Genomic DNA, 27,991 nt, shown 5'->3' on the forward strand with positions numbered 1-27,991 from the left:
AAATAACATTTCAAATTTTTAACTTTATATGGTGAGTGAGATTATTATGTAATTGGGGAAACGTGACAATAAGGTAGGTCTAACCGCTATTATAACTAATAAGGTGATGAGCTTCATGTGAACCAGTACTTTATTGAATACGGTGTTAAATTTTTACTCATACGTTTTGAGTTCGGAACTTTTCTTTTCTATATTATTGAATAGTTTCACACATGAGCAAAAATGAGGTTGACCACTTAAACAAGTCATAGTCATAAACTCCAATTCCACAAGAATATGCGAACCTAAATGTAGAGACTCTCACCTCCCTATAATTGTTCTCTTACAAATAGGTTTCCCCTTGGGCACACAAACCCACCTGTACACTCCTTTTACCTGTTCGATTCCAAATCCTCTGCAATTTCCTTCGTTTTCATTACAATTTTAATTTTTTATTCCCCCAAAATTTTTATTTCCATACCTATATATATATATATATATATATATATATATATATAATGTATACATTTAATCAGTAGCACAATTTTTCTGGGCTGTTACCTTTCACTTCAGAGGCATCGATTTCAATTTCGTAATTTCTAGGGTTAGGGTTTTCGATTCATTCGTCCTTGCGATCGATCGATTGGTTGGGAGACAATTATGGGTGGGGAGGGCGATTCCAGCGAGCCTAAAGTCAGTGGCGAAGGAGGAGAAGGAGGAGAGCAGATTAACATTCGATGCTCGAATGGTTCCAAGTTTTCAGTGAGGGCGAGCCTGGACTCGACTGTTGGGGCATTCAAGGAAGTTTTGTCTCAGAATTGCGATATTCCAGCTGATCAGCAGAGGTTGATTTACAAAGGTCGTATTTTGAAGGACGACCAGACCCTCACTAGTTATGGTACGCTCGATTTTATTCTCTGCTCGTTTCGATTTTTTAATTTGTATTTTGTATCGAATCTGGGTTTGATTGTGATGTGGGTTTGTGTAAATTTGTCGAAATATGCTTATAATTTTGTTATATTTGTCTCGGAAAATTGATTTGGGTTTTGTGGTTTATCGATGAATGTTTCGGGGTGAGATAGTTGGATTTGGATGCTGTCAATGGTTGTGAAAGTGCCCATATGTCATGTTTTGGGTGATTTACTGTAATCTAATCCATGATTGGTTTCTTGTGTTGAAGGTCTGCAGACAGATCATACTGTTCACATGGTCCGTGCCTTTGCTGCACCTGCATCAACCCCCGCTCCTCCTGCTGCTAATGCTACTTCTGCTAGTCCTACAACTGCTCCAGGTGTTACTCGCGGTGTTGGTTCCACTGAGCGTGAGGGGCTTCAGACTCCTGACCTTGGGGCATCTTTGTTGTTTGGGCAGGGTTTAAACCCACTCGGTGGTGGTGGAGGACAGGGGTTATTTGGAGCTGGTCTTCCGGAATTTGAACAAGTGCAGCAGCAACTGACTCAGAACCCGAACATGATGAGGGACATAATGAACATGCCTGCCATTCAGAGTTTGATGAATAACCCTGATTTGATGCGTGGCTTGATTATGAACAATCCGCAAATGCGTGATATCATTGACCGGAACCCAGAGCTTGCACATGTACTTAATGATCCTGGCATTCTCCGACAGACATTGGAAGCTGCAAGGAACCCTGAACTCATGCGTGAGATGATGCGAAACACTGACAGGGCAATGAGTAACATTGAATCTTCCCCTGAGGGATTCAACATGCTGAGGCGGATGTATGAAAACGTTCAGGAGCCATTTTTGAATGCTACAACCGGGAATGCTGGAAATGATTTGGGTTCAAATCCATTTTCTGCTCTTTTGGGCAACCAGGGTGGGGCACAGGCCCGGGATGGGTCTAACAACCCTTCAACCACTGGCTCAGAAACACCTGCAGGTTCTGTTGCTCCTAATACAAACCCACTTCCTAACCCTTGGGGCGCTGCTGGTGGTGAGCTTCTCCCTCTTTGTTCTCTATTTTCCAAATATTAGTTTTGTTGATAGTGTTTTAATTTTATTATTCTTGGCAAATTATGGATATTAAATGGAAGAGACTTCACATGAAAGTATAATATTTTTATCGGCACTAAATTCTATCCTGAAAGTAGGACTGATATTGCTGTTGGAGATAGTCTTGGTTACGCAAACGTGTTGCTGGGTCTTGAATCTTAACACCAACATGCTTAGTTGTCAATTCCAACACTTGTTACATTTGTAGTTGTGGAAATTTTAGCATGATATGGCCATCTCATTTTTAATGGGGTATGTAGATGTTCTCAGTTTGTGCACCCTTCTGGAAGTTTATGTTCAAGTCTGCATAATATTATTTAAATCGTTGCATAAGAGTCTTTAGTAAATGCAGTTGGACCTTGAAATTGATTATTAGGTTAACTTAGGCCATTTTCTGTTCTATTTTTGAGTTTTTCTTGTTTTTGTTTTTATTTTAATTTTATAGACTTTTATCTTTTAAAAGAATAGGTTCTTTGAATATATTATGAAAACCATATTGATATATCATGATCTGAATTGTTAGGAGGAAATCAGCCAAATACTACCAGGACAAATCCTGTTGGGGATGGAAGGGCAGCCGGTATTGCTGGCCTGGGAGGTCTTGGTCTCCCCGGAATGGAACAGATGCTTGGTGGCATGCCAGATGCTAATGCAATGAATCAGCTTTTGCAGAATCCAGCGATATCACAAATGATGCAAAGCATGCTTTCCAATCCCCAGTACATGAATCAGGTACCATCATTTGACAAAGTTTCCCTCACCCAAGATGTTAGCATTTTCAGAAAGTGATGTTTTTTAATGTTTCTATTATGTTTAACTTTAGATTCTGAATCCACAACTACGCGGAATGGTTGATTCAAATCCTCAATTTAGAGAAATGATGCAAAATCCAGAGCTACTGCGGCAGTTAACAAACCCTGAAACAATGCAGGTATTTTCCCTTTCAAATGTTTGCTAATTTTCCCCATTTCCTGCACGGATCTGTATGTCTTTGTTAATCTAGACATGCTGTCCCTAAGAACACAGAAATTGTTTGGCTTGTGAACCACAAATCTTTAACGTTAATCTTTTTCGTGCTCTGACTTTTCATCTCTCAGCAAATGCTCGCGTTACAGCAGTCGCTATTTTCAGGCAATCGACAGCAACCAACTCAGTGAGTCTTAATAGACCTTACCATGCCTGCTTGGCTTCCACATTCAAATTTTGTAGTTACATTGTGTCGTTATGTGATTGGTTTTTTACTTCATACTTCTGTCTAAATACAGCATCCTTCTAAGGTGTCAATGATTTCATAATATACTTGTGTCTAAATAAATATACATCATTTACCACTAAATTATTTCCATGTCCATGGAGGTGTGCCAACTCATCTCAACTAGGAGTTTTGGCCACTGAAAAAGAAACAGAACAATACTTGTCCTTATGTTAACTTTATTACTAATCATTTGTTGCGTTCTTGCCAGGGATCCAACTCTCACTGGTGGTGCTACAGGTACATTGATAATAAAGAAGTTCAAATATAATTACGGATTCTTGGAATTTTCTCCTTTTGGGTGTTCACTTTTGTTAATTTCTTATGCATAATCAGGTGCACCCAATAATGCTGGGTTGGAGATGCTGATGAACATGTTTGGAGGTCTTGGAGCTGGCAGCTTGGCCGCGGCAAACCCTAATGGTTGGGCTCCCTATTCATTCTCAATACATCTTACCCTTTATGAATTCAACTTTTTGTCATAAGAAGTCGAATTAAATCAACTGTTATGTTGTCTCTGAACATTTGTCTTTGCGGTTGCAGTACCACCGGAAGAGCTGTATGAAAATCAGCTAAGGCAGCTTCAAGAAATGGGTTTCTTCGATACCCAAGAGAATATCAGGGCATTGCAAGCCACTTCTGGGAACGTCCACGCTGCGGTGGAGCGACTTTTAGGGAATCCCGGGGCGTAACTTTACTCGGCTTCATGTTTTTATATTTATTCAATTGGGATTATTTTTCTTGTGGACGTGTAAAATTAGTAAAAACTTGGAGTGAAGTCGTCTCAAGACACAAGACATACAGGCACTTGTAGATTACAGTTTGGGGGTGTGGATAAGCAACAACACACACGATGATGATACAGCCGTGAACTTGTGGCTAAGCTTACGCCTTGCCCCAACTGTTTACCTGCTTATCCTACTCTCACTCATGTTTGCTTGAAAAGTGCTTTGGTATACAAAAGTGCTTTCTGGTTCATGTATACGTGCACATTTTAATTAAATAAATGGTTTCATATTTCAATGCCTTGATTTAGGAAAACAATTTACTTGACACGTGTATACTGCTGTTATAAATAGTACCCGTACATGAGTATCCTTGTGTAGGGGGAACATGGCGATGAGATCCTTTATCAATTCTCTTTGTTCTGTAATTTGGGTGTTTATCTGTGTTAACCTATTACTAGCGGGGATCAAATTTGAGATTTTAGATGCATGAAGAAGACTTTTTAACCGATTAAGCTACAACTTAAGTCCAATAATATACAACCAAAATAAAAGTTGAGGCCCAACAGGCTTCTGTTGAAAATGACAATCAGGTCCTTCTGGGGTGAAAATTAAATATCCAAAGACTCTAGGACCAATTCCAAACTTTCTAAAAGTAGTAAACATAACGGAGGGACCGGACTACAAATTCGTTGCGTTGTTAGAGAGCCAAAGCTTCTGGCTTTTGAAACCCCTTCTTCCTTTATATGTTTCGAGCGGTTCCAATGAGCTAAGGTAAATGCTCTTCCCATTCACCTTCCATTGCTTTTTCTCGATCAACGTCTTCCTTTTCTTTTTCGAATCATTCGCTGTTCTGGTCTTTTTTTTTTGGTTAGGTGTTGTGGTGATAGAACATGAATAAAATTTCAATTGCATGTGGGTCTTTTCGTATGGATTTTGATTTTAAAGTTAAATTGATCAAATGGGTGTTGCTTAATTTTCGATCTTAGTAGAACCCATGTCTCGAAATCGATAAATTCATGCATAAATGCAGTGATTTGGGTAAGGGTAATGCTTTGATGCATGTTTGTCTTGAAGTTTCCGGAATTAGATAGAGGTATCGAAATGTGCGAATAGATCAAGTTATTTGATCATTCATTAGGGTTTGAGCTGCTTTTCGTGTGGAAAAAAGTATGCATTGTTGGGAATTTGGAGGCAAAAATTGTGTTTCTATGGGATTTGAGTTTGGGTCTTGTGTGTAAGTTGTTAAAGTTCAAAAGAAACTTGCAATGCAATTTTAGGTCATAATACCGAACTTAGAGTTTTCCCGCCAAGAAAGAACTAGAAAGATAAAATGTTGATCATACAACATTTAATGTTTTTGCCCAGTTGGATAAGGGTAGTTTCTTTGATGGATAATTGTCTCAAAGTATCCGGAATTAGATAGAGGTATCAAAACGCATCCATAGAGCAAATTAGTTGATCATTCATTAGCCTTTAAGTTGCTTTTGGTGTGAAAAAAGTATGCATTGTTAGGTATTTGGAAGCAAAATTGGTGTTTTTATGAGACTTGAGTTTGGGTCTTCCATGTAAGTAAGTTAAAAATAAACTTGCAATGCAATTTTAGGTTACAATACCAAAATTGAGTTTTTCCCGCCAAGAAAGAACGAGGGAGATAAAATGTTGAGCATACAACATTTAATGTTTTTGCTGATTTCGCTTATTTGTTTATTTATAATGCACTTATTAGCACCTTCTTGTTTTAGAAATAGTAGTTTTCTACTCCTGTGTAGATAATTACAGAGGATGAACACTTGGTCAAACTACCTCTTGTAAGATATTACTTTTGTAGTATTGTGCTTAGATGAACTCTCCCAACGGTTTTAGCTATGTGTACTACTTTGCAACCTATGTCAATGATGATCTAGTCTCTTATGCGCACCATTAGGGTCTGTAGGAGAGAATTTCCGATCAAGAACATTCTTTGTTTGTCGTGCTCTGGTGATCTCATGCAAATAAGCTTGTCTGTTTTAGTTTCCCATTATAAGTTGGATTTAGTAAATCATCGGGTTACTATTTTGTTTCTAATTTTTACTGGTTTTTCCGTCACAAGGTCAATTACTTCAGATGGTTCAGCAAACCATAGATTCTATAGTCAGTGAATATGGGATGGGAACTACAGAATCTGAGTCGTCTATTCATGATAAACAACAGCCAGTTCCTGTAAAGAAGACAGTGTTAAGAGATCTGCAAAATGTGCCCAAGGATGGACCCACTAGTAATGCCCCTAGAGTTTCGGGCATCAAGAGACCTTTACCTGAGCAGCCAATGAGCCCTCCTCAACACCAATCCCCCAGTAGCAGTGCTGCAAATGCGCAGCTTGTCTATGTTCGTAGAAAATCTGAAGCAGATGCAGTCAGAAATAGTTCATGTGATAATGCAAGCATTAATGCTGAGTGTCAGGTGTCAAGGAAACTTAGTCACCATGAGGCAAGCACCCGACCCATACCCCAAACAAAGGAAACAAAAGTTTATTGTGTGCCTGCTTTTGCACCTTTTCCAGTGGCAGCTTCAACCATTCCGCCTGGAAAACCTTCAGTTCCGGTCCTGCCTAGTAAGTCTGGTACTGGACTACCACCAGCAGGAGCCAATGGTCATCCCCATACTTCTTCTACAGTGCCTTGTTCATTGGGTCTAAAATATCTGCACTGGGAAGAGCGATTCCATCAATTGCAGTTGCTATTGAGGAACTTGGACCAATCAGAACATGAGGATTATATCCAGAGTACGCACTTGAATTGAGAAAATCCACCTTAATATGTTTTGTTTGGATTTCCTTAAATTGTAACTGTACTGACTTACCCTTTGGATTTTGATTATCTGTTAGTGCTGCGGTCGCTCTCCTCGGTTGAACTGAGCAGACTTGCAGTTGAGTTGGAAAAGAGATCAATTCAACTTTCACTGGAGGAAGGTAATGTGATTCTCTTCTTTTTATGTTTTTTAAATATCTATTGTAGTTAAAAGGATGTTAAAATGGAAATTCTTGTTTTATTGTCTTACTACAAATATAATTATCATGGTCTTTGTGTAACTCCACATTGGGAAAGTTAGCTATAATATAGATTAAGAAATCTATGACCTGCTTTCAAGATTTTTAGGTTGCAAATGTTTGCCAAATCTGCAAAATATCTGTCTACTTAATCTGTGAAGATTCACAGGTTATTTTGGTTGAAATGATCTTGTACTGTGGTCCTACCTATTTTAGCAACATTGTGAATAAATAGTCAGTTGACTTTCTTTTATAACCATTGACACCTTCAGTGTCTGCTATTTGGTTTCTCAAAATTCTCAAAGTTTTTCACATGTTTGGTAGCTAATATGTTTTGCCATAGTTGTTGTTTGTGTAATAGGATAAAAGAGAATGTTTATATGAAGATGATTTAAACAATAATAATCAGTAAGTTTCTAAATTTCTTCTTCTTTTAAGGTAATAAGTAGAGATGTTTATGTCCACATGGCGCATGGCACACATATTTGTCCAGGTTCTGTAAGCAAGATGATATTTTTATCCTATCCTCATGCATAGAAAAATTAAGTCATCCATTGAGTTGGCCATTGTAGCGCCCACATGATACGGGTGAGTTGGTGATGACAAACCTTGCAAGGCAGCTTGCGCCTTATTCATTCTTGTCAATGAGTTAGGTTACAAATGTATGTGATCTGTGAATTGCTATCACTTTTAGATCCACTAAACTGATGGATGATATTTTTATCGACCTCTTTTGGGTGGATTTGTGTTTTGGTACTTCAATGTAAGTGCAGTCGTCCAAATACGTGGCATTTACCTTTTTTCAAAATAATCCGTTACTCTTTACTCTTTATCATTAAAAACTCTTATGATTCGTTTGAAAGCATAATGTTTCATGTCATATCTGGTAATCATGACTGTTCCTTTTGTCGTCATAACTGTTGTAGCGAGATGGTGGTTACGTATCAACTTTTCAAGCTTTCTATTTATTTTTCCTATTATACCGCCCTGAATGTCTGGACGCAGCACAAAACCTCTCTCTTACATTCCTCTTTACATCTCCCATTACTGCAGCAAAAGAGTTGCAGCACGTTGGGCGATTGAATGTTCTAGGGAAATCTGCGAAGCAGTTTAAAGTGCCCTCAACTCAGGAAGACTGATCGGAGGATTGAAATGACACCAAGGAAGAAGGAGCAGATTGTGCTAATAGGTAAATTGCAGCTGGATAAAGGTGTGCCTGCTAGTTTATTTTCCACCGGTTCCGACCTTTTCCGCAGTTGGTTCTCCTGGTTGTATTCACCGCAAGTTGTCTGTAAAATTTGGGTTGCCGTATGTGCAGTGTTCTTACATCAGCTGTAGCCAAAGCTGCTGAAAGTATTGAATTGTAACTGTTGAAAAATATAATTAAATGGGTAAATTTGTCAACTGCTATCTCAATGCTTTGTTCCTGCGGTGCAGCTTCTAATTTTATACTTGTTTGTTTGTGTATTGGGCTCTGTCCTCTGATGTGCATTGGGCCCAAAATATGGTGGGCCTGTCTATATTTTAAACCCAAGGTTTATGTGAAAGTTTGGTTTTACAACTTATGATTTGTGACAAATCAATGTGGAGAAAGTATTTAGAATTGTAGTCATCCTTTTAAGCTTATGATAATCCCTTAATAACTTAAAACTTCGTCATTTGCTCCTAACCGTCAAAAACTTCCTTAGTTGATGGGACACTTTTTGGCACCTTATTTGTCGGTGCATGCCACGATGGACAAAATCAAATATATTATTTGGCATTTGGCGTGGGTGACATGGAAAATGATGCTTCATGGACATGATTTCCTACAAAATTGAGAGGGTGCCATTGGAGATGTAACGGACTTGGTGTTAGTATCTAATCGGCATGGAAGCATCGGTAAAGCTGTGCAAACCGTGTTTTTAGAGGCACATCATGGAGCTTGTATGTATCATATAGGAAGTTTTAGTCATTAGAGGCATATTGGTATTTTTATATCAAGTTTTTGTTATAGTTATCATAAACTTAAAAAGGTGGCTATAATCCTATATAAGATTCAAATTTAGGTTATTTTTTAATTTCCCATGCATCTTTAGAAGTCTCCTTTTTATCAATTTGAGTGTTCCATTTCTTGTAAACAGGAAGTACAGATTTGCCTAATTATAACCGCATAAAATCATTTATAACATAGTTGTATGATTAAATCATACTTTTGAGTGTCATTAAAAATATAGTTATCATTCACCTTTGCAAGAGAATCTTGGGTCATGCAGCATAATTGGGTCGCATTTTTTGTGTTATTGATTATCGATAAGTGGTCGATATTATTGATGTTATTGATACTTTAACCTTATAGTTAAATATATGTTTATTAGTGTCAGTCTAGGTGGAATTTTCACTGTGGAAAGTACATGACGATGTGGCAAGATTTGCGTTATTGAAAAAGAAGCATGGTTAGGAATAAGGGAAGTGAATAAAACAAATTAAAAAATAAAAAATATTTGGGCTAAATACCCTAATCTGGATCCATTAGTTTAAGTTCATGGTTTAATCAGTTTGCTGCATATTCAAGTGTCCAAAGAAGACCTAACTCAAAAACACCAATTTAATAATTGCTTCCTAACCAACTTAGCTATTGGAATGGAACACAATTGCCAATTTGATTCAATAGCCGTAACGTCTGAACTTTCTGATTTTCAGACTAGATGTCCTTGTATTAGACAGCTTGTAGAGGAAGACTTACATATGTTCCAGTTAGAAGATGCGATTATGAGACATGCTCACGACAAAAAGAGTATAGGAATACTTAGGAATACTTTGAAAGAGATTAAGAAAAGATATGGAATACTTGAAGCTAGCGGAAAACTTGGTGCAAAACTGAGCGCAGTGGCGTTCTAGTGTTCATACAGTGACCTCGCTTAAAGGGATAATGCTTGGTTGTTTTTGTCTTAGACAGCTTGTAGCTACAAATCGATCCGGTTGCCGCTCAGAAATTAGGTCTAACTACTGAAATTATACACAACATGGCTTGTAACTCAATCCCAGAGTTGAATCTGTAGTTCAGTGGACAACACAAAGCAAATGACAAACCAAACTAGCAAGAAGGTGCAAAGTTGAAGTTGAAAGTTGAACAGAATAACAAGCATTGATACAAACCAAACTCAGATAATTTGTAATTTATGCGTATAAATATAAAGCTGTCTTTTCAGGTATTCTGTAAACCACAATATTAATTTATATATAATCTCCCAATTGAGGAGCCAATAACAAGTACTTTAACTACAATACACATATATATCTTCCAAGTCAAATATCAATTGTTACAAAATAAATCACCTAATTATGTTCCAAGACACACATATACATATACATATACATATACATATACATATACACTAATTCAGATTCATTCAAAGACCCAACCTTAAATCCAAAGTGAGTCCAGAAGAAGAGTAAGAAGAGGAGCAGTACTGATCATCTGCAGTGTGAGAAGTAGAAGCAGCAGCAGCAGGCAAATTCAAGTCCAGCCCACCACCACTACCACCAGAATTTTGACCTAATAATAATTCCTTTGAAGTTCCATAAGGCTGCTGCAGGTTGAACCCTAACCCTAACTCTAATTGGGTCTCCTCCCCCTTTTCCCAGTGACACCTCATGTGCCCTCCCAATGCCTGCCCACTTGAAAATACCCTCCAACAAACACTGCACTTGTGCCCTGCTGATGATCCCACCAACTCCATGTGATCCTCATCCATCACATCATCATCACCATCACCATCACCATCTTCATTGTGATGATGATGATCCTGATCAACCTCTCCATCACTCCTTGTAATTGCAAAACAGCCCTTCACATTCTTGTGGCTTGCCCTGTGGCCCCCCAACGCCTGGTGGGACGCAAACACTTTCTTACAACTCGAGCACTCAAACCTACCACTATTGTTACTATTACCACCATCAAACACCTCCTGTATACCTTGGAGATTACTATTATTACTCACACTCTGAGTAGCGGCGGTAGTAACGATGATCTCATTACTTGTCCCAGAAGTAATCCCACTGGAAAGCATTAGCAAACTCGAGGCGGCCTCGTGGTCCTCTTCACCCTTGGCCAATCCCAACTTGCTCAACGTGATGTTGGGTGAAGCGAGCACCCGCAGATTTGGCGGTGGGTCAATGCCCCTCCACTGGCGCTCGGGGTGGCACCGCATGTGCCCGAACAAAGCCTTCCATGACCAGAACGTCTTGCCGCACTCAGTGCAGGGTTTCGTGATCTTTGGGGCAGATGGGTCGGGTTTTTTAGCATACTTGGGCCTCAAAACCTTGTTCGGAGCAGCCTGGTTGTCGAGCCTGATCAGCTTGGAGCGTTTCTTCCTGCGATTGTGGTGGGTTTTATCGTCTGCAGTGAAAAAAGTGGAAGAAGATGAAGCCAAGTAGGCAGTGGTGGTGGCGAGAGCGGCGGGAACGACGGCGTCTTGGTGGGTTGGAGGGGATATGGGGAATCGGAAATCGATGTCGGGAGAGTTGTTCATTGAGAAATGTGCTGTTTTCTTGTAAAAGATGAGTGGATTTGGTGGAAGAAGAGACAAGAAAATGGGGGAAGAGGAAAAAAGTTCAACAGTCGGAGTGGGTTCAGAATTTGTAGGGCAACAAAGGGCGGTTACTTTGGACTCATCTCTGAATTGGCAGTTATAGACAGTTATTCTAGTTCCTATCCGTACAGTTCAAACCCCACTAGCCCACAATATTTACCTTTTTTTTTTCTTTTTTTTTTCTTCCTCTGCTAGCACATTGCGTGCGCATGAAGGTGGTGGTGGGAGAGCTCTTGTATAGAGTTTTTATTGGCCTAAATTTTGTTTCCTTTTCCTGCCTGGAGATTTTGTGCAGGAAGGAGTAACCGAACAATGTTTACTTATTGCAAGTGGCTTGTAGCTCTATTGCTTAAATGATTTTTCTTTGCACTCAAGTTTTCATGTTCGAATTCCTCTTTCTGTAATTTATATAATTATGATAAATTATCCTATCATTTGTCAATAATTTTTTGTTTACTTACTAAGAAGGGATAGGAGAAAAAAAGAATTATTTTTTCAATTCGCGGCTTTTTCATCTTTACCAACACATAGAGAGAATACAAAAGAATGTGCGCTCAACTTCAAATCATTATTTCCATACCATCAAATACTAGAGTGAGGCAACATGCTATGCATGTGAGATAGTTTCTACACGAGAGTAGAGATAAAAGGACAGAAAAATTAGGGTGTGAAAGAAGAGAAGGACTTGCTTGGCAACGGTTCACCGTCACGTAGCTTTTCGTGTTAATAACGTAAGGACATGTGTTAGTTTTTTTCACATGTCCTTGTCTTATTGGCATGAGACGCAACACTGTAGCAATGAACTCGTACCATACAAGTTGTTCTCGTAAAAGAGGAGGTTTTAGGTGCAACACAAACCAGAATTTCTGTTGACAGAGAGGGAGTGGGTAAACTGGAATTATAATGCCGCCTTTAGTTACTAAAGTTACATTTAAACCTTTTAAAGTATTAAGAACACTGTAGTTATTTTATCCTCTATATAGTATAGTTGACAAATAAAATTTTCATAATACATAGATGACCCCCAAGACCAATTACATAATGCCACATGGATTATTTAAGATTCCAAAATCTAAATGACCAAACTGTTGAGTTAGCAAAACATAAAGAGATAATTTGTGATAAAAACCCGTCTTAATTTTTCTCATCACAAATAAGTTGCTCAAAACTCTCACAATAAAAATTAAAACACCGCTGCTGAACACAATTAACAGCCGACTGATTTTGTATTATACATTGGTTTTGGAAGTGTTTTTCACTACTATTTTATATTTATACAATGCTAGAAATATGGATCAGTTCACAGATACAGGCAGAGTGGAGTACCCAAGTACAAAAGTATCGAATATGAAGCACGTAAGGGCCAACGGAGGCGTAATAATCGAGTAGATGCCGATCTGAGGTATTCAATGGACTGATGGAGGTCTCACAGTTGAGTAGAGGCCAGTTTATGACTTGGGGCAGCATGCACCAATGACGAAAATCACACACTTCCTTTCTCATGCATCCTCTGGAGGTAACAACTGAGGTTCTAGCTTCCTCTAACTTTGCTGTGTCGCCAACGCTATTGGAATGTCATCAAATCATAGGAACAGAAGCTGAATCTAGTTAACTTGATGCACATCAGGAAGAAACTCCTGAAGAAGAAAGATTGGGTGAGCTTTTGTGACAGAAATTAAGGAACTATAGCAGGTAGTGGAAAGGTTAGAATAAGAGACAACAAAGGTTGGATCTTCACAAGGAGAAGATAAGAATTCACCTAGTCAGTTAAATTTTATTCAGAGACAATGTGAAACTATGTACACCAACCATGTTGGGGTGAAGAGAACTTTATGGAAGATAAGAACTCAAGCGAGCAGCTTAATACTGAGTGAGTTGCATAGCCATAGATACCATAAACTTTTCCTTTTGCAAATTTTAGCAACTAAAAACAAAGGAAGAAGCATCGACACCATAGTAATAGATGCCTCCCATATCCACAATGAATAAGGGCGTTCTAATTATGGACAGGACGCTAATCAATTTCTAGTTAGTCCATTCAATATCGGAAGGATTCCGGTATGTGTGTGTCATAAGATATCTGAAATCAGTTAATGTATTCTGTTTAATCATTGAGCTGAGCAAGCATTAAAATCCAGCGAACTTGGCTGCAAATCTTAAATGCGATGTTAACAGGATTTACTTCTGGGCTGTCATTGATTTCACATTGCCCGACACTTGTGAGAAATTGTATAAAAATATAAAGTAGAAGAAAATTAAAGGAAAAAGTCAAAACCAGAAAACCAATTGTACCTGAGATCCTAAAGGTTGATATCTTTCTTGGCTTTGTTTTGGAGTTCCATCATCTCTCCAACCAACTGAAAGAAATTGACGGATCATTTCCTCACAGTAATCGATAAATTCATTTGTCTGGGGCTGCAAACTCGTTAGGCTTTCTCGACCCCAGCCTTTCTGTACCTGCTTAAGGGTTTTCAATGCAATTCCACTGCCATCATCTCTGTGAAAGAAAAAAGGTAAGTTACCAAACATCATAATAAAATTAAGACTATATTGCACAAATAAAAGCGTAAAGAGCTTCAAGCATCAAGCCCGCACCACTGCAAGGGTGAGATAAAAAACCTAGTGAAATTAATATGGGCAGGCCTGCCTCAGCCATCAACTATTGATTTGATGATCAAGGCATTTATGAAGTACCTCAAGGAGTCATTTAATAAGTTGTAAAGTGGAGAGCAGTAGAATAAAAAAGAGTACAACTCATGAAACATCAATTCAAAAATATTAAGAAACCGACATGGTCCATGTATAATGGCAAAGCAATGCCAGAAGTTGTTTGAAACGAAACGGAAAAGAATCATGCATGTATGTCAACCATACCTGTGCACTATGGTCTGCCAATCACTTCCACATGTATTATTTGGTTTCCGACCAATCATTTACCTCTCAATTCGGTAAACCTTATCTGCTACCCTACCTTTGGTCTCCATTTCCATCATTATCTCTGAAAGTTCATCAGCCTCCTGCTTATTTCCCCTTTTACCTAATCCATCAATTACTGACAGGAATGATGCTGGATCAAATCCGTATTCTTTATTCTTCATTGCGTGAAGGATGCTAGCAACATCCTCTAACTTTTCATCCTTGCAAAGTCTGTCAATGAGATCATTGTAGTTAAAATTCCCCAGATAAAAATACCTGTCCAATGCAATTTCAAATAGCTCTTTAGCACTCCATATTTCCCCTCCAGCGAGCAACTCATTAAACATCAAACAATACAAGGCTTCCTTGTGGCCACATACACTTAAAGCAATGTCGAATACCTCATGCGCAGCTCCAAAATCTCATCCCTTGGCGAAAGCTTCAATCAATATTCTGAAGGTAGATATATTCCGGGATATGCCTGTCTGCAGGATTTCATCTAAAAGAGAAGTGGCATCTCTGACTCTCTCTCCTTCACAGAGACTTTTCATCATGTTATTATAAGTGCATACATAAGGAGGGAATCCTCTTTCTCTCATCTCATCCATCAGTCCATATATTTCAAAAATTTGCTTTTTCCTCCCTAATCCCAGGATCAGTGAATTATAAGTTCGAATGCTCTTGTTGCAACCATTTTTCTCCATGTCCTTCAACACGCAAAATGCAGATGATATCTTTCCTTGTTCACAAAAACTTTGTATAAACATATCATAAATCACTGAATAAGGGTGCAAGCTTTTCCCCAACATCTCCATGAACTTCTTCTTCGCTTCATCAAGCCTCCCAGCCTTGCATAACCCACCAATTATGGTTGAATACGTTATCAAATCAGGGATGCATTTCTTCCCATTATTACTATTGTCAACCAGGCCAATAAACGAGTTCCCTATGTTTCCAAGAGCCACACTTCCATGAGTCCACATCCCACTCACAATTTCAATTGCTTTGTCCAATTTCCCATCGTTGCATAGACCATCAATCACAATATTGCAGGTCACCGTATCTAAGCCATAGCCTCTCTCATTCATCTTTTTCGGTTGCTCCTCTGCTTCTGATGTCCTTCCCTCCTTCCATAGGCTATGCAGCAAAGTGTTGCAAGTATGAGTATTTGGGAAGCAATTATTCGTCATCATCTCATGCAGAATATTGTTGGCCTCAAATACCTTACCTTTACTGCAGAAACCATGAAGTAAAGTACTGTACATAACCGTATGTGGGAAATATTGTTTCTTACCATTAGACTCATCACCATTCTTGCATCACGGAGTATCCCGCTTTTGCATAACCCATTTATCACAATGTTGTATGAGCAAATAGTGGGTTCTATGCCTTTATCTACCATCTCTTGAAGAGTCGATCATGCCTCTAAGAGCTTCCCGTTCCTGACCAGACCCAACAACCATATGTTATAACTCTCTAAATTAAAAAAATTACCAGCCTTTTCCATAGATTTGATCAATGCCTCTGCTTCCTCTAACATCCCTTCCTTGCAAAATCCTTGCAACATCAAATTATATGTTATAAATTAGGTTGAGGCAGCCCCAACTCTTGATCATCTATATGCATATCTCTAAATATTCTAGAAGCTTCAAGGATTTTCCCGGCACTACAGAGAGCTGAAATCCTAGAATTGGAAGTAACGGCATCCAGAAACAATCCATCCTCTCTACCAACTTCTCGGCCTCATCAGTCCTGCCTTGTTTACAAAAGCTAGAAATCAAAACTCCTCACCTCATCCAAACTTCCAAACCTCTGCCAGCAAGCCCAGCTCTATAATACCCACGAACCAAAATTCCGACACTGTACTCATTCGGTAGACAACCCTTGCCACGCATTTTATCAAACACCTCGCGGGCATCATACAACAATCTGATTCACAAAATGCCCATATCAAAAGATTAAAAGTATACGTTTCGGGCTTAACCCCGGAGAGAATCATGTCCTTATACAGCCACAACACGAAATCTACATAGTTCTCCGTGAGAGAAGACTCGAGGAGCAAATTATACAAATACACAGAGGGGGGCTCATCAGGGAACCGGCTGCGGAGGGATTTAAAATGGGCAACGGCCTTATTGGGGAGATTCAACTTGGCCAGGATTAGCATGAGCGAAGGGAGGCAAGGGCGAAGGGTTTCGAGGGGCTGCGAGTGGAGGAGGAGCTGGTGAAGGCTGTCGATTTCGCGGTGCATTTTGGAGTCGATGAGGATACGGGCAATGACAGGGAGGGAGCAGAGGCGGAGATCCGAGGAGGGGGAGGAGAGAATGCGCTTGAAGAGGTGCCATGCTAGCTTGGGATTGTGGGCGTTGTTGAACAAAGCTTTGGTGAGTGACGTTGTTGGGTCCATGTTTTGGCGGGAGACGAAGAGCTGCTAACTGGAGTAACTAACTTTTAAATATTTTTTCTTCCTTTTTATTTTATTTAATTTAGTATTTAACAAGTGCCGTTTTTAAGAAATGAGATTATAATAGAGATGGCAACGGATCGGTTTGGGGATGGAAATACGATATTCATTCCTATAACCACGAAAATTAATTATATTTATAACCGCAAATTAACCATCGGGTATTATCCATAACCATACCCACCAGATAACGGATTTCTCATCGGTTAACGGTTATATCCATCTTCATTAATACAAAAAATATATTCGCTCAATTGACGCATGATAATTTAGTAAATATTAATTTCGTCATTAAATATTTGATGTATAAAATATTTAATTAATGGATCTTGTTAAACATAAAAATTAAAGCTAAACATTGATAATGTTGGTTGATCTTTGATATCTCGCATAAATACTATTAAATTCTCATCGACTTTGATTCATATAAAAACTTTTGAACTTTGCCACAAAATAAAACTCACACAATGCAATTTTTGTATTATCAAAGTAATGGATTCGGTGAATAATGAAATACATATATGTACATATAATTATATTATATATTATTCGGTTCGGATTTGGTTACGGATATGGATTGGGGACCCTTATAACCATATCCAAAACTATAACCGAATAATATTCACGGTTTTTCCCCATAACCAAAATATACCCGAATTTTTATACTCAAATCCAATCCATTCGGACGGGTTTAACGGTTAGAATTGTCATCCCTAGACAATGTCTAAAATATCGATATTATCCCAATATTTCCATCGAAATTTCCGTGTTTTTGGACTACCGATATTTCCGATATCTTCAATATTTTAGACCTTGATAGGAACTCTATGTGGTACTAAGTCACTCATGTATCTTACCATGCAATGTATGAAGTGTAAAATATTGTACTAATTCATTATATATAAATGATTATGGTATGTTTAAACTTCTTTAATTAATTACTACATATTTTCTACACTCACAATGTTTGCCAGCTTGCTATATAATCAACTTAAATCAGTTAAATCCATCATGCAATGCATTTCTTTCCAATTTTTTTTGTGATAAACTAATAGATAATTGATTAAAGAAACATCTTGCAAAGTTTCAATAAAAATTTCCAAGTTTTTCTTACAATTTCCGTGGTTTTTATTCAATTTTTATCGATATCGATAATATCCCGATATTTCCATCAAAATTTTCGTGTTTTTGGACTACCGATATTTTCAATATCATCGATATGTTATACCTTGTCCCTAGATCATAATCTCCTCTACCAAAATAAAGACAGGAGGTAATACGCGGCATGACATGGCTGCTAATGTGTATACAATTAACATTGTCAACTTAATATATTAGTAAAATGATAATTTTTTTTCTTCATTTTTCTAATAAATAGTATGAGTTATCGTGTATCAATCAACTAATAAATTGACACCAATACGACGTATATAAATGGATCAACCAAACGGTCATGTATGCGACTTTAGACCTACTTTTATTTACCAGTTGAAATGGTGTCCGTTGTGCCCGCAATTTGGACCTGCTTCACTTCCTCTTATTGTCAACCCTAATCCGTTTAATTACGTCTCACTTGGGTCCGCCCTGCCCACATGGTGCAGCAACTTAGCCTTGCTTGAGGGACGACGGTACGACGTCGACAATGCTCTAATTGCTACGACATTGCGTTTTAAGGTAATTACCACATCATTGAGGATTCGAAGGTTTTGCTGCCAGGGGTCACTGGAGCTTCTACTTCCCATGCGCGTCGCCAAGCCAATGAAGCTGCTCACCGCCTTGCTTGTTTTCTCCTGTCCTCCCCAAGCGACTGCACTTGGTTCGAGGAACCACTGGATGTTATTATCGATATATTGTTGTCGAACAATAGTTCATTGATGTAGCAGGAGCTTCTCCTGTTTCTTTGTAATTGCTGCTGTTCTCTGAACACTTAATCAATGAAATACCATATCGTTCCTAAAAAAAGGAAAAAAAAAAGAAGGTAATTACTTAAATCTGTAAACAAACTACCATTAAAAAGATGGAAGGTATACACGCGAGAGACTATGCGACCCTTGACGCGCCCACACAAGAAGCCTGCAACGTTGTATGTCTTTGCTACGTCATATGCCACGAACGTGAGACACCGGTTACATATTGGCAAAGTTTATTTCCACCCGTACAAATCGCAGCCCATATTAAGCATAAACGTGGTTCAGGTAACATTCCTCTTACTTAATGCACAATGTACCCACAAAAAGAGAATCATAATGGATGAATATTACAGATGAGGACACTATACGATTTCTTTACAAGATTTTTGTTATGAAATTGAGGATATGTGTGCAGTGAAATATAAAGTAAATAAGACATAATATTTACGAGGTTTGAGAAGTGTGACTACGTCCTCGAGACAGCAATAGTATTTTATTTCATTATCTGAAATAATAGGAATATAAAATAACTCTCATTATTTTCTCTATTTTCTCTAGCCTGGCTCACTAGTATTTTATCCAGCATATCTCTTCTTTCTTTTCTGTCTTCCTTTCCTCTTTCCTTTCCTTTCCTCCGAATGTTTCTCTTCTTTGTGTGTTGTGTTTTTTTTTTTACTCTAAAATGATCGATCTTTTATCATATTGTTGTCATTTGTTTGTTACATCATCAATATTTAAGTTTTATGCTGTTGATATATAATTTTTTTCAATTCAGCAATGGTATTTGATTTTTACCATTGCTAAATGATATAAAAATTACCCTGTTAGAATGAATCACCGTTCTATATATATATATTTGTCAAGTTAGGCTGTTACCTATCTCTCAACCGTATAGGAACAATGTTATAAGGAGACTTCCAATGGCATTTGAATGCCCCTTATACGCACAACCAATGACTAAAATATCGATAATATCGACGAAATATCGCCGATATCATCGTTTTTCAGAGAGACCGATATTTTCCCACGTGTTCGCCTAATTATCGTCAAAATATCGCGATATATTCAATATTATCGAAACAGTCGTCGTTGCTCCGTCATTGGAAAGGCAGCCGAGGCTGCGTCGTCGCAGCTGCCTAGATCTCTCTCTGCAATCCAGTCTCAAACCCAAGATCTGCGCCTCAACGACGCCGATTCCGCCGACGTTGTCGAAGTCGCGAAAAAAGAGCTCGCGGAACGGATTGCAATTGTAGATCCAGAACCTGTGGTCTGTCCCCACGATGAAACAGGCGTGGTCTTGGTTGAAGCAGACGTGGAATAGAGACGGAGGCTAGCGCGGCGCCGGCTGGGCAGGCTCCGGGGGGGAGGAGGAGAATGGGTGGTTGTTGTGGAGGTTGAGGTTGGGGTTTGGGGGCGATTGGGGGTTGTGGTGATCGTCACTGGAGTCAACGACAGAGGTGGGGTTGTTGTTGGTGGGATCGGTGAGGAAGGCGGAGGCGGAGATGAAAGAGTGCGAAGAGAGAGAGAGAGAGAGAGAGAGAGAGCAGAGATGAGAGAGTGCGAAGAATATGTGGTGGTTGTGCAAGTTGAGGACTTAAAAAATTGGGTAATGTGAGATAGCAGATGAGGTTGACGTTTTGGATGGTTTAAAAATTGAAAACCATGGACTCTGAGATGGTTTTAATCATGAAAACCACCCAAGGTGGATGGGTGATGGGAAAGAGCAAGGTGAGGTGGACGGTTTATAAAGTGGTGTGTTTAAACTTCTTTTATTAATTACTACATATTTTCTACACTCACAATGTTTGTCAGCTCGCTATATAATCAACTTAAATCAGTTAAATCCATCATATAATGCATTTCCTTCCAATTTTTTGTGATAAACTAATAGATAATTGACTAAATAAACATTCTGCAAAGTTTCAATAAAAATTTCCAAGTTTTTCTTACAATTTCCGTGGTTTTTATTCAATTTTTATTGATATCGATAATATCCCAATATTTCCATCGAAATTTCCATGTTTTTGAACTACCGATATTTTCGATATCATCGATATTTTATACCTTGCACACAACTAAGTGATTTGTGTACAAAAAACTGTATTTCATTCCCAAAAAGTCATCATGCATCATCCACATTTTCGCGTTATAGGTCATACGAAAACAAGTCCCATATACTATCCTACGTCTTTCATTTCCTAATTTACTAGTCAATTTAGGATTATGTTTCCTAATTTATTTTAATTTATTTGGTTCCTAGTATTATTCTAAGTCCTTTTCTAGGTAGGGTTTTATTTTCTAGTAGTATAAATAAGGCTTTTTAGCCATTAGGGTTTAGAGGAGGAGAGGAAGAGAATGCACATATCAATACTTTGCTAGGATTTGAAGATTCAAGTTTATTTTCAAGGTGTTTTCTATACATATTTTTAATAATATTTTATTTTATGATTGTTCGTCGCTAGTTTCTTTTGCTAGGGTGAGGGCATGAACCTTAGCAAGAATATTTAGTTTATTTTCAATTTACTTATGATATTATGCATGCATGTTTTGAATTATTAATCACCATTTTAAACTATCTAAGTGTCTAAGTAATTTGCGGCCATTAGGATATTTAGAAAAGTAATTTGATTCAATTTTGGTCGGAAGGTTCCCTGAAATTGGCGCTAGCTTCTTGTGGTTAATAATTGTAATTTCACTTAGGATGAACACCACGTCTTAAGGGTTGCATGGTTTTTCGAAAGGTTTTCATAAAACATAATGAATCTTTCATGTTCATATTTGATCCAAACGTCCGGATAGATTGTATGTTAGATATACATTCTATGTTGGAGCTTTCAAGTAGGATATATATTAGGAAAACCTAGCCTTCAAAATAGGCATGGGTAATTCATAAGTAATTGGAAGAACTACATAAGATTGTTAAGGTGCCAGATAAACCCTAGGGCTTTTACAAATTGATTTTCTTTAAATTGGTTTCTAGTTGATTTATTTAATTGTTTTTAATTTAAATTCGTTTTTGTTATTTTAAGTCACAAAATCAACCATTTCGGAACTTTTTTCTAAATAATTAATTAAGAATTAGTTTAAATACAAATTATTCATTCAATCCCTGTGGAAAACGACATTGCTTGAGCCGTTTGTACTATAACTACCTTGTTCTATTGCAAGTATTTTTTAGTGTTTTTATATTTACTTTTGCAGGTGATAAAAATCCTATCACCTATGTCATAGGGTTCTCCCTGAAGTTTTTTCAATTTTTGACACTGAACCTACACCATCAATCCTAGTCACGACGAGTAACTGACTAACGAACTTTGTTCGATTAAGTCGAAATTTTAGAAAACATCCTTCTTTCGGTCTTGATCATGCAGGTATACAGCATCTCGAGCATCGAATGCGTATTTCCATGAGAGGGTGAAACGGATTTGGAGTGGGAATTATTGTCACCAGCAACAAATCTACATGCCTTGTTACCAATATGCACTAAGCTGTAACCAGCCACAACACTCACCCTTATTTCCTTCACCAGCCTTCTCATACTCGCTGCATCAATCCACAGCATGTTCGCTGCATAAATACTCAACGCCAGTAAGTACCCGGCTGAGTTTTCAGGCTCCAACTCAGGGACACGAGAGGCAACTTCTAAACCAACTTCGTTGTTCCTATAACTTCTACAATGTTGGAACACCTTGTTTGTCCCACGTCGGCTAACGGAAGGAAATCAAAGCAATTTAAATATAATTACCCCACTCTAACTAACACCGAGACCTTTTGTGATAAAACCCCACACCTGAGGATTGTGCAGGTGGTTAAGTGAGGACAGTATCAGTGTTGTTGGAGTGGGCCCTCGGCTAGTCAACCTGAAAAATTCCACATGGTATCAGAGCAGGTTTTTTAACCTGCCTTTGGCCATTTTTTTCTGCTGCATCTTTCCTTCAATCTTAAGCCATGACTGACGAAGATTGACATCTCGCCAGGGGCGGATCCAAGATTTCAAGACCAGGGGGTCCAAGATAAAAGTTCAAAAAAATATTAGACTAATTTAGTTCTATATCATTATTTTATATTGAATTTGGTTCATTGAATAAATCAAGATTAATCTCAAGGGTAATAAAACCAACAAATTCCCCTTAGCAACATAAAGCAATTAGTGACTCTACAAAGATAAAATTTGTTAATGTAACATATATATTATCAATTGGGAGTTGGGACTAGAGCCTGGGATTAAAAAACTTATATGAATTTGGAAGAAATAAAATTAGGCAGTTGAAGGCAATGGGGGATAGGGTAACTTGGGTTTAAAGTTGGAAGGTTGCGATGATTGGGGCTGCGAGTTTTTAAATATAATTTTGGACTACTGGACAAGATCGGGGTTCTCAGGCTCTGTAGAGAAAGCAGAGATATTTTAGTTTTTAAATTTTTATAACGACCTAGCTAAAAACCGTTGTTGGTTTGGTTAGGTCTTTTAAAAATAAAAATTACAAACCTCTTCTTCTTCGTTATAAGCACTGCTACCTGAACATCCATGGAGGCAACAAGCCTCTCCATTGCACCCAATGGCAGAAGCAGAATTTTAAGATTGAGTGATCCCAATATAAAAGTTCAAAAAAATATTAGACGAAAATACAAATTACAAAGACTAAAACTTGTCCCCGACAATGTTTCATACTCGAAAATGTGTCATTATAGATTTATTGTCAATTGGAGCGAAAATATCTAGAATATAATTGAAATTCTCTAAAATTGGAGTTGAACTATTTAGTTTGTGAAGATTGGGGAGGAGACTAGGGTTGTGCAGGTGGGTGGCCTTCGGTAGGGTGGGGAAGTGACTGGAGAATGGGATTAGCCAATTAGGAGTTAGAAATGGAATTGGAAAAGTTCTGACTCTGTTTGAAAGTTGAACCATATTTTTTTGATAAAAAATTACAAAAACTATATATTAAAGAACATTGTATTGAGCGCACCGTTTTACTTTTGCTTTCAAACCATACATCAAACGCACCATTTTCCCAAGTCATTTGAATAAAAAGTAGTCGTCTTCTTCTTTCTTCCTTCTGGTTTGCAGAATACATACTCTATAACTCCATTACTATTCTCCTCCACCATATTCCCAGACTTGGGTGATCCTCGGAGGTCCTCACAAAAATTATCCCATCTTCTGGGTGGTCTAGGACCACCCAGGTCCCTTAATAGATTCGTCCCTTTGCACTTGTCCAAATTTTTTGAGGGTCCCAAAGGTCAATCACAAGTGTTTCTTCAAGCTTCCGGAGGGTCCTTATATGGATCCACCTCTGCATCTCGCATACCTCTCCTTCAAATTTCTCAGATGTACGGGTTAACACCAATCAACGTTTGTGTTCAGTTCTCTTGAACGAGTTTAATTATCTCCCTTGGTCTTGAGCTGTGTCTCTTGCTCTCAGAGGCAAAGGGAAATTAGGGTTTGTAAATGGAAGTGTGGAAGCTCTAGACATCTCGTCCTTTACAAATGGTGCATGGCTTTGCAAGGATCAACTTGTCATGTCCTTGTTGCTCAACACCATGGAGAAACATGTTGCTGAGATTTTTAGCTACTACAATTCTTCATGTGAGATTTGAAAAGCCTTGCAAGATATGTATGGAAATTAAAACAACTATGCACGTGTCTTTCAACTTAAGAAGGACATTGCCAGTGCCCAAAAAGAAGGGAAAGCATTTGTTTAACACATTGGCCACCTCAAGGCTATGTGGAATGAGTTGGATGTATACCTTCCACATACCACAAATCCTGTCATTCTCCTGAAATGAGTCGAGAAAGACAGAATCTACCAGCTGTTGGGGAGTTTGAACTCCGAGTACAAGGATCTAAGGAGTCACGTCTTGATGAGTCAAGAGCTTCCTACCTTCAATAATGTATGTGCAACTATCCAACGAGAAGAAGCAAGGAAGAAAGTGATGAATGTTGAGCACAACTCGAGATTGATTGAGACTCGTGCATACGCCTCAAATTACAAGACCTTAGAGGCTAAGGTGTACAAAGGTAGAAATCCACACCTGAAATGCAAATATTGCAACGGCGTTGGTCATGTGGAAGACAAGTGTTGGGAACTTCATCCTGAACTCAAGCCTAAGTTCAGCAAAGATGGAAAAATGAAACCAAGGTCCTCACAGCAATTTCAACCTCAGTATAAGGCCCAACTTGCTAATGCTTATCCCTCTATTGTCTCCCAAGGATCCATGGAGTTCAATGTCTCTTATCAATGAGTTTGCAGCTTATCTTCAAAGCAAGGGACACGGAGGAGGTTCACAAGCTCAAGGAAATGAAGAGAACAATCATGCAGCCATGTTGGGACAGTTTGCCGGCTTTCTTGCTGAAAATGAGAAAGTTTCACGGGATGAAGCACCAAGTATACTCAAAGCATTCACTACTGCCTTGTTAACTAGTACTGAAAATGATTGTTGGATAATTGATTCAGGAGCCACATATCATATGACAAACAAAATCACAAATTTGCATCATTTTAAACGTTTTTCAAATCCCACAAATGTGTCTGTTGCAAATGGAAAAACTATTTTAGTTTTGGGAAAATGAGAAATAAACTTACTCTCACACAAAACACCTTCCACTGCTTTATATGTACCAACATTTCCCTTCCAACTTCTGTCAATTGGAAAGATCACAAACACCCTAAACTACCGTGCCATTTTCTCACGAAATAACGTGATGTTTCAGGATGTTCTCACCATGAAGATGATTGGTGAAGGGGTCTTCATAAATGGACTTTACTACCTGTGCAAGAACGCTTGTTTTACTTAGGCTCTTCAAGCTCATTCGAATTCCATAGATGAAAACCAACTTTGGCATAAGAAATTAGCTCACCTCTCTGAAGTTATCTTGTTTAAACTGTTTCCAAATTTTTGTAAATCACATTTTACTTGTGATACTTGTCAATTTTCTAAGTTTACTAGACTACCTTTTGGTAACTCAATGTCTAGGACAAGTAAACTTTTTGAAATGGTGCACACCGATGTGGATTTTCACGTGTGACCCATAAATGGGGTCTCACGTGCAGAGGAATGTTGGAACCCCCTGTTTGTCCCACATCGGCTAGGGAAAGGAAAGCAAAGCAATGTAAATTGAATTACCCCACTCTAACTAACACCGAGGCCTTTTGTGATAAAACCCCACACCTGAGGATTGTGCAAGTGGTTAAGTGGGGACAGTATCGGTGTTGTTGGAGTGGGCCCTTGGCCCGTCGACCCAAAAAATTCCACATACAAACACTCAATAATGCACCCCAAGCATTACTTGTTCCGGAGGCCATCAAACTTTCCGGGACTTTTCTTATAAATTCCATTGCTGTTACAAGCTTTCCTGCTCGACTCAACATATCAACGACACAAGTGTAATGTTCCAATCTTCGTTCAACTTCGTGATTTTGAACCATTGAAGCGAACAAGGAAAGGCCCTCTTAAATTAAACCTCCATGGCTACATGCAGATAGCAGAGAAAGAATGGTCACTGCATTTGGTTTCAAACCATACAGCTTCATTTCTGCAAGCAAAGATAGCGCTTCATGGCCAAGACCATTCATTCCATACGCAGCTATCATGGCACTCAATGACACAATGTTTTTTTTTTCTTCACAAATTTGTCCAAATGCCTTTCTTGATTCTCCTATTGCCCCACATTTCGAGTACATGTCAACAATTGCAGTTCTGATGGCTACTTGTGCAGCCAAACCTCTTCTAATAGCAATTCCATGAGCCCAATTCGACCTCTTCAATTCAACTGAAGCTGAACAAGCGTCAAAAACATATATGACGCCAATCTATTGGGCTTCTAATTGGCGTCATCAAGTCTGCCACAACTGGAAAAACCTCCAATCATATTGCTCCATGAAACCATATCCCTTTTCTTCTTCCCTCTAAAAAGTTTCCATGCAAGTTCAACATCGTTGCACTTTGCATAAGCATCCATGAGAGAATTTAGGAGCAATTCGTTTGATTCGTCTCCCGATCTGATTGTTATGCAGTGCACTGACTTGCAATGAATCAAGCCCAATTGTCAGATGTTTGAAGAACATTCACAAGAGTCACTTCGTCCGCGTCAATTCCTTCCTTCTCCATAGAGAAAAAACAGAGACAGGGCCTCCAAATGCTTCTCGTTAAACACAAATCCAGATAAAATAGAATTCCACGAGACCTTATTCCTTCGCGGCATTGCTTCGAAAAGTTTTAGTGCAGAATCTGCATCGCAGCACTGCACTTGGTATACATATCGATCAAAGAGTTTCCAACAGACATATCACAATCTAGACCTCTACAGATTACCAACCCGTGGACCGCCGTTCCCATGGTCAAGCCCTTCAAATTAGTGCATGCTTTAAGAACACTGACCATAGTAACACCATCCGGTCCAATGCCAAGCTCAGATACCATCTTTCAGAACATCTGCATCCCAATTCGAGCTTCCTCACAACACTCAAGGCCACCAATCATCACACTCGAAGAGACAACATCTCACTCACGCGTTTCATCAACCAAGTTCCGCGCGCTGTCCATGTCACCTTCTTCTGCATACAGACTCAACGAAGAGTTCTGAACCAAAGATACAAAGTAAAACCCGCCTCGAATCACATAACCATGCACCGCCAGCCCCTTGCACTTAGCTCCGAGGCAGCGACAAGCTTGGATTACAAGCACCAAAGTAGAGTTATTAGGTTGAAATTGAAACTCATCAGCAGAAGCCCCAGCATTGTTAAACCACTACAACCCTTGTGCCAAATCACCCTCATCGAGGCACCCACAAACCACAATATTCTCTGCTCCTCATGCCGTTGAAAAAAGACATACAGCCTTGGCAAGAACGACGTTCTGCGGAAGATACGACTCATGCTCAAAAACACACAATGCAGAACCCAATTCCCCTGCTTTGACGTAAAAATCCATGGCGGAGTTCGCCACGGAAGTGCAGGATTCGAAACCGGTCTTGATCAAGCTTCTATGCACCGCCTTTCAATGAGCGTAACGGTCATCACATGTGATGTTATGATAAATTATATATATACATATATATATATGTTCTATAATATTAGTGAATTCGTAACAGCGATCCTGTGTTCGATTTCCCCCTCCCCCAATCTCATTT

The 27,991-nt window shown here is 38.7% G+C and overlaps 3 protein-coding genes and 2 pseudogenes across 3 annotated transcripts; 2 read left to right on the plus strand and 3 right to left on the minus strand.

Annotated features, from left to right (window-relative positions):
• The first annotated feature begins 214 nt into the window (after positions 1 to 214).
• On the plus strand, positions 215 to 4,270 carry LOC114824855 (ubiquitin domain-containing protein DSK2a-like). Its single transcript, XM_029102235.2, has 8 exons — positions 215 to 877; positions 1,160 to 1,936; positions 2,519 to 2,727; positions 2,819 to 2,926; positions 3,093 to 3,148; positions 3,459 to 3,487; positions 3,584 to 3,670; positions 3,791 to 4,270. The coding sequence occupies exons 1-8, from the start codon at positions 640 to 642 to the stop codon at positions 3,937 to 3,939; spliced, it is 1,653 nt and encodes a 550-aa protein (XP_028958068.2). The 5' UTR covers positions 215 to 639; the 3' UTR covers positions 3,940 to 4,270.
• Positions 4,271 to 4,617: 347 nt separating this feature from the next.
• Positions 4,618 to 8,410, plus strand: LOC114824856 (uncharacterized). Its single transcript, XM_029102236.2, has 4 exons — positions 4,618 to 4,746; positions 6,065 to 6,736; positions 6,839 to 6,922; positions 8,054 to 8,410. Exons 2-4 carry the CDS (start codon positions 6,079 to 6,081, stop codon positions 8,137 to 8,139), a joined length of 828 nt encoding a protein of 275 aa, XP_028958069.2. The 5' UTR covers positions 4,618 to 4,746; positions 6,065 to 6,078; the 3' UTR covers positions 8,140 to 8,410.
• A 1,837-nt stretch (positions 8,411 to 10,247) lies between these two features.
• Positions 10,248 to 11,738, minus strand: LOC114825230 (zinc finger protein ZAT3-like). The gene has a single exon (XM_029103650.2). The coding sequence runs from the start codon at positions 11,512 to 11,514 to the stop codon at positions 10,393 to 10,395; it is 1,122 nt and encodes a 373-aa protein (XP_028959483.2). The 5' UTR covers positions 11,515 to 11,738; the 3' UTR covers positions 10,248 to 10,392.
• A 1,034-nt stretch (positions 11,739 to 12,772) lies between these two features.
• On the minus strand, positions 12,773 to 16,915 carry LOC103420043 (pentatricopeptide repeat-containing protein At2g17140-like; annotated as a pseudogene).
• Positions 16,916 to 25,173: 8,258 nt separating this feature from the next.
• Positions 25,174 to 27,989, minus strand: LOC103420045 (pentatricopeptide repeat-containing protein At2g17210-like; annotated as a pseudogene).
• Positions 27,990 to 27,991: the final 2 nt, after the last annotated feature.

This window comes from Malus domestica, chromosome 05, assembly GCF_042453785.1.
Source record: "Malus domestica chromosome 05, GDT2T_hap1".
NCBI lineage: Eukaryota > Viridiplantae > Streptophyta > Magnoliopsida > Rosales > Rosaceae > Malus > Malus domestica.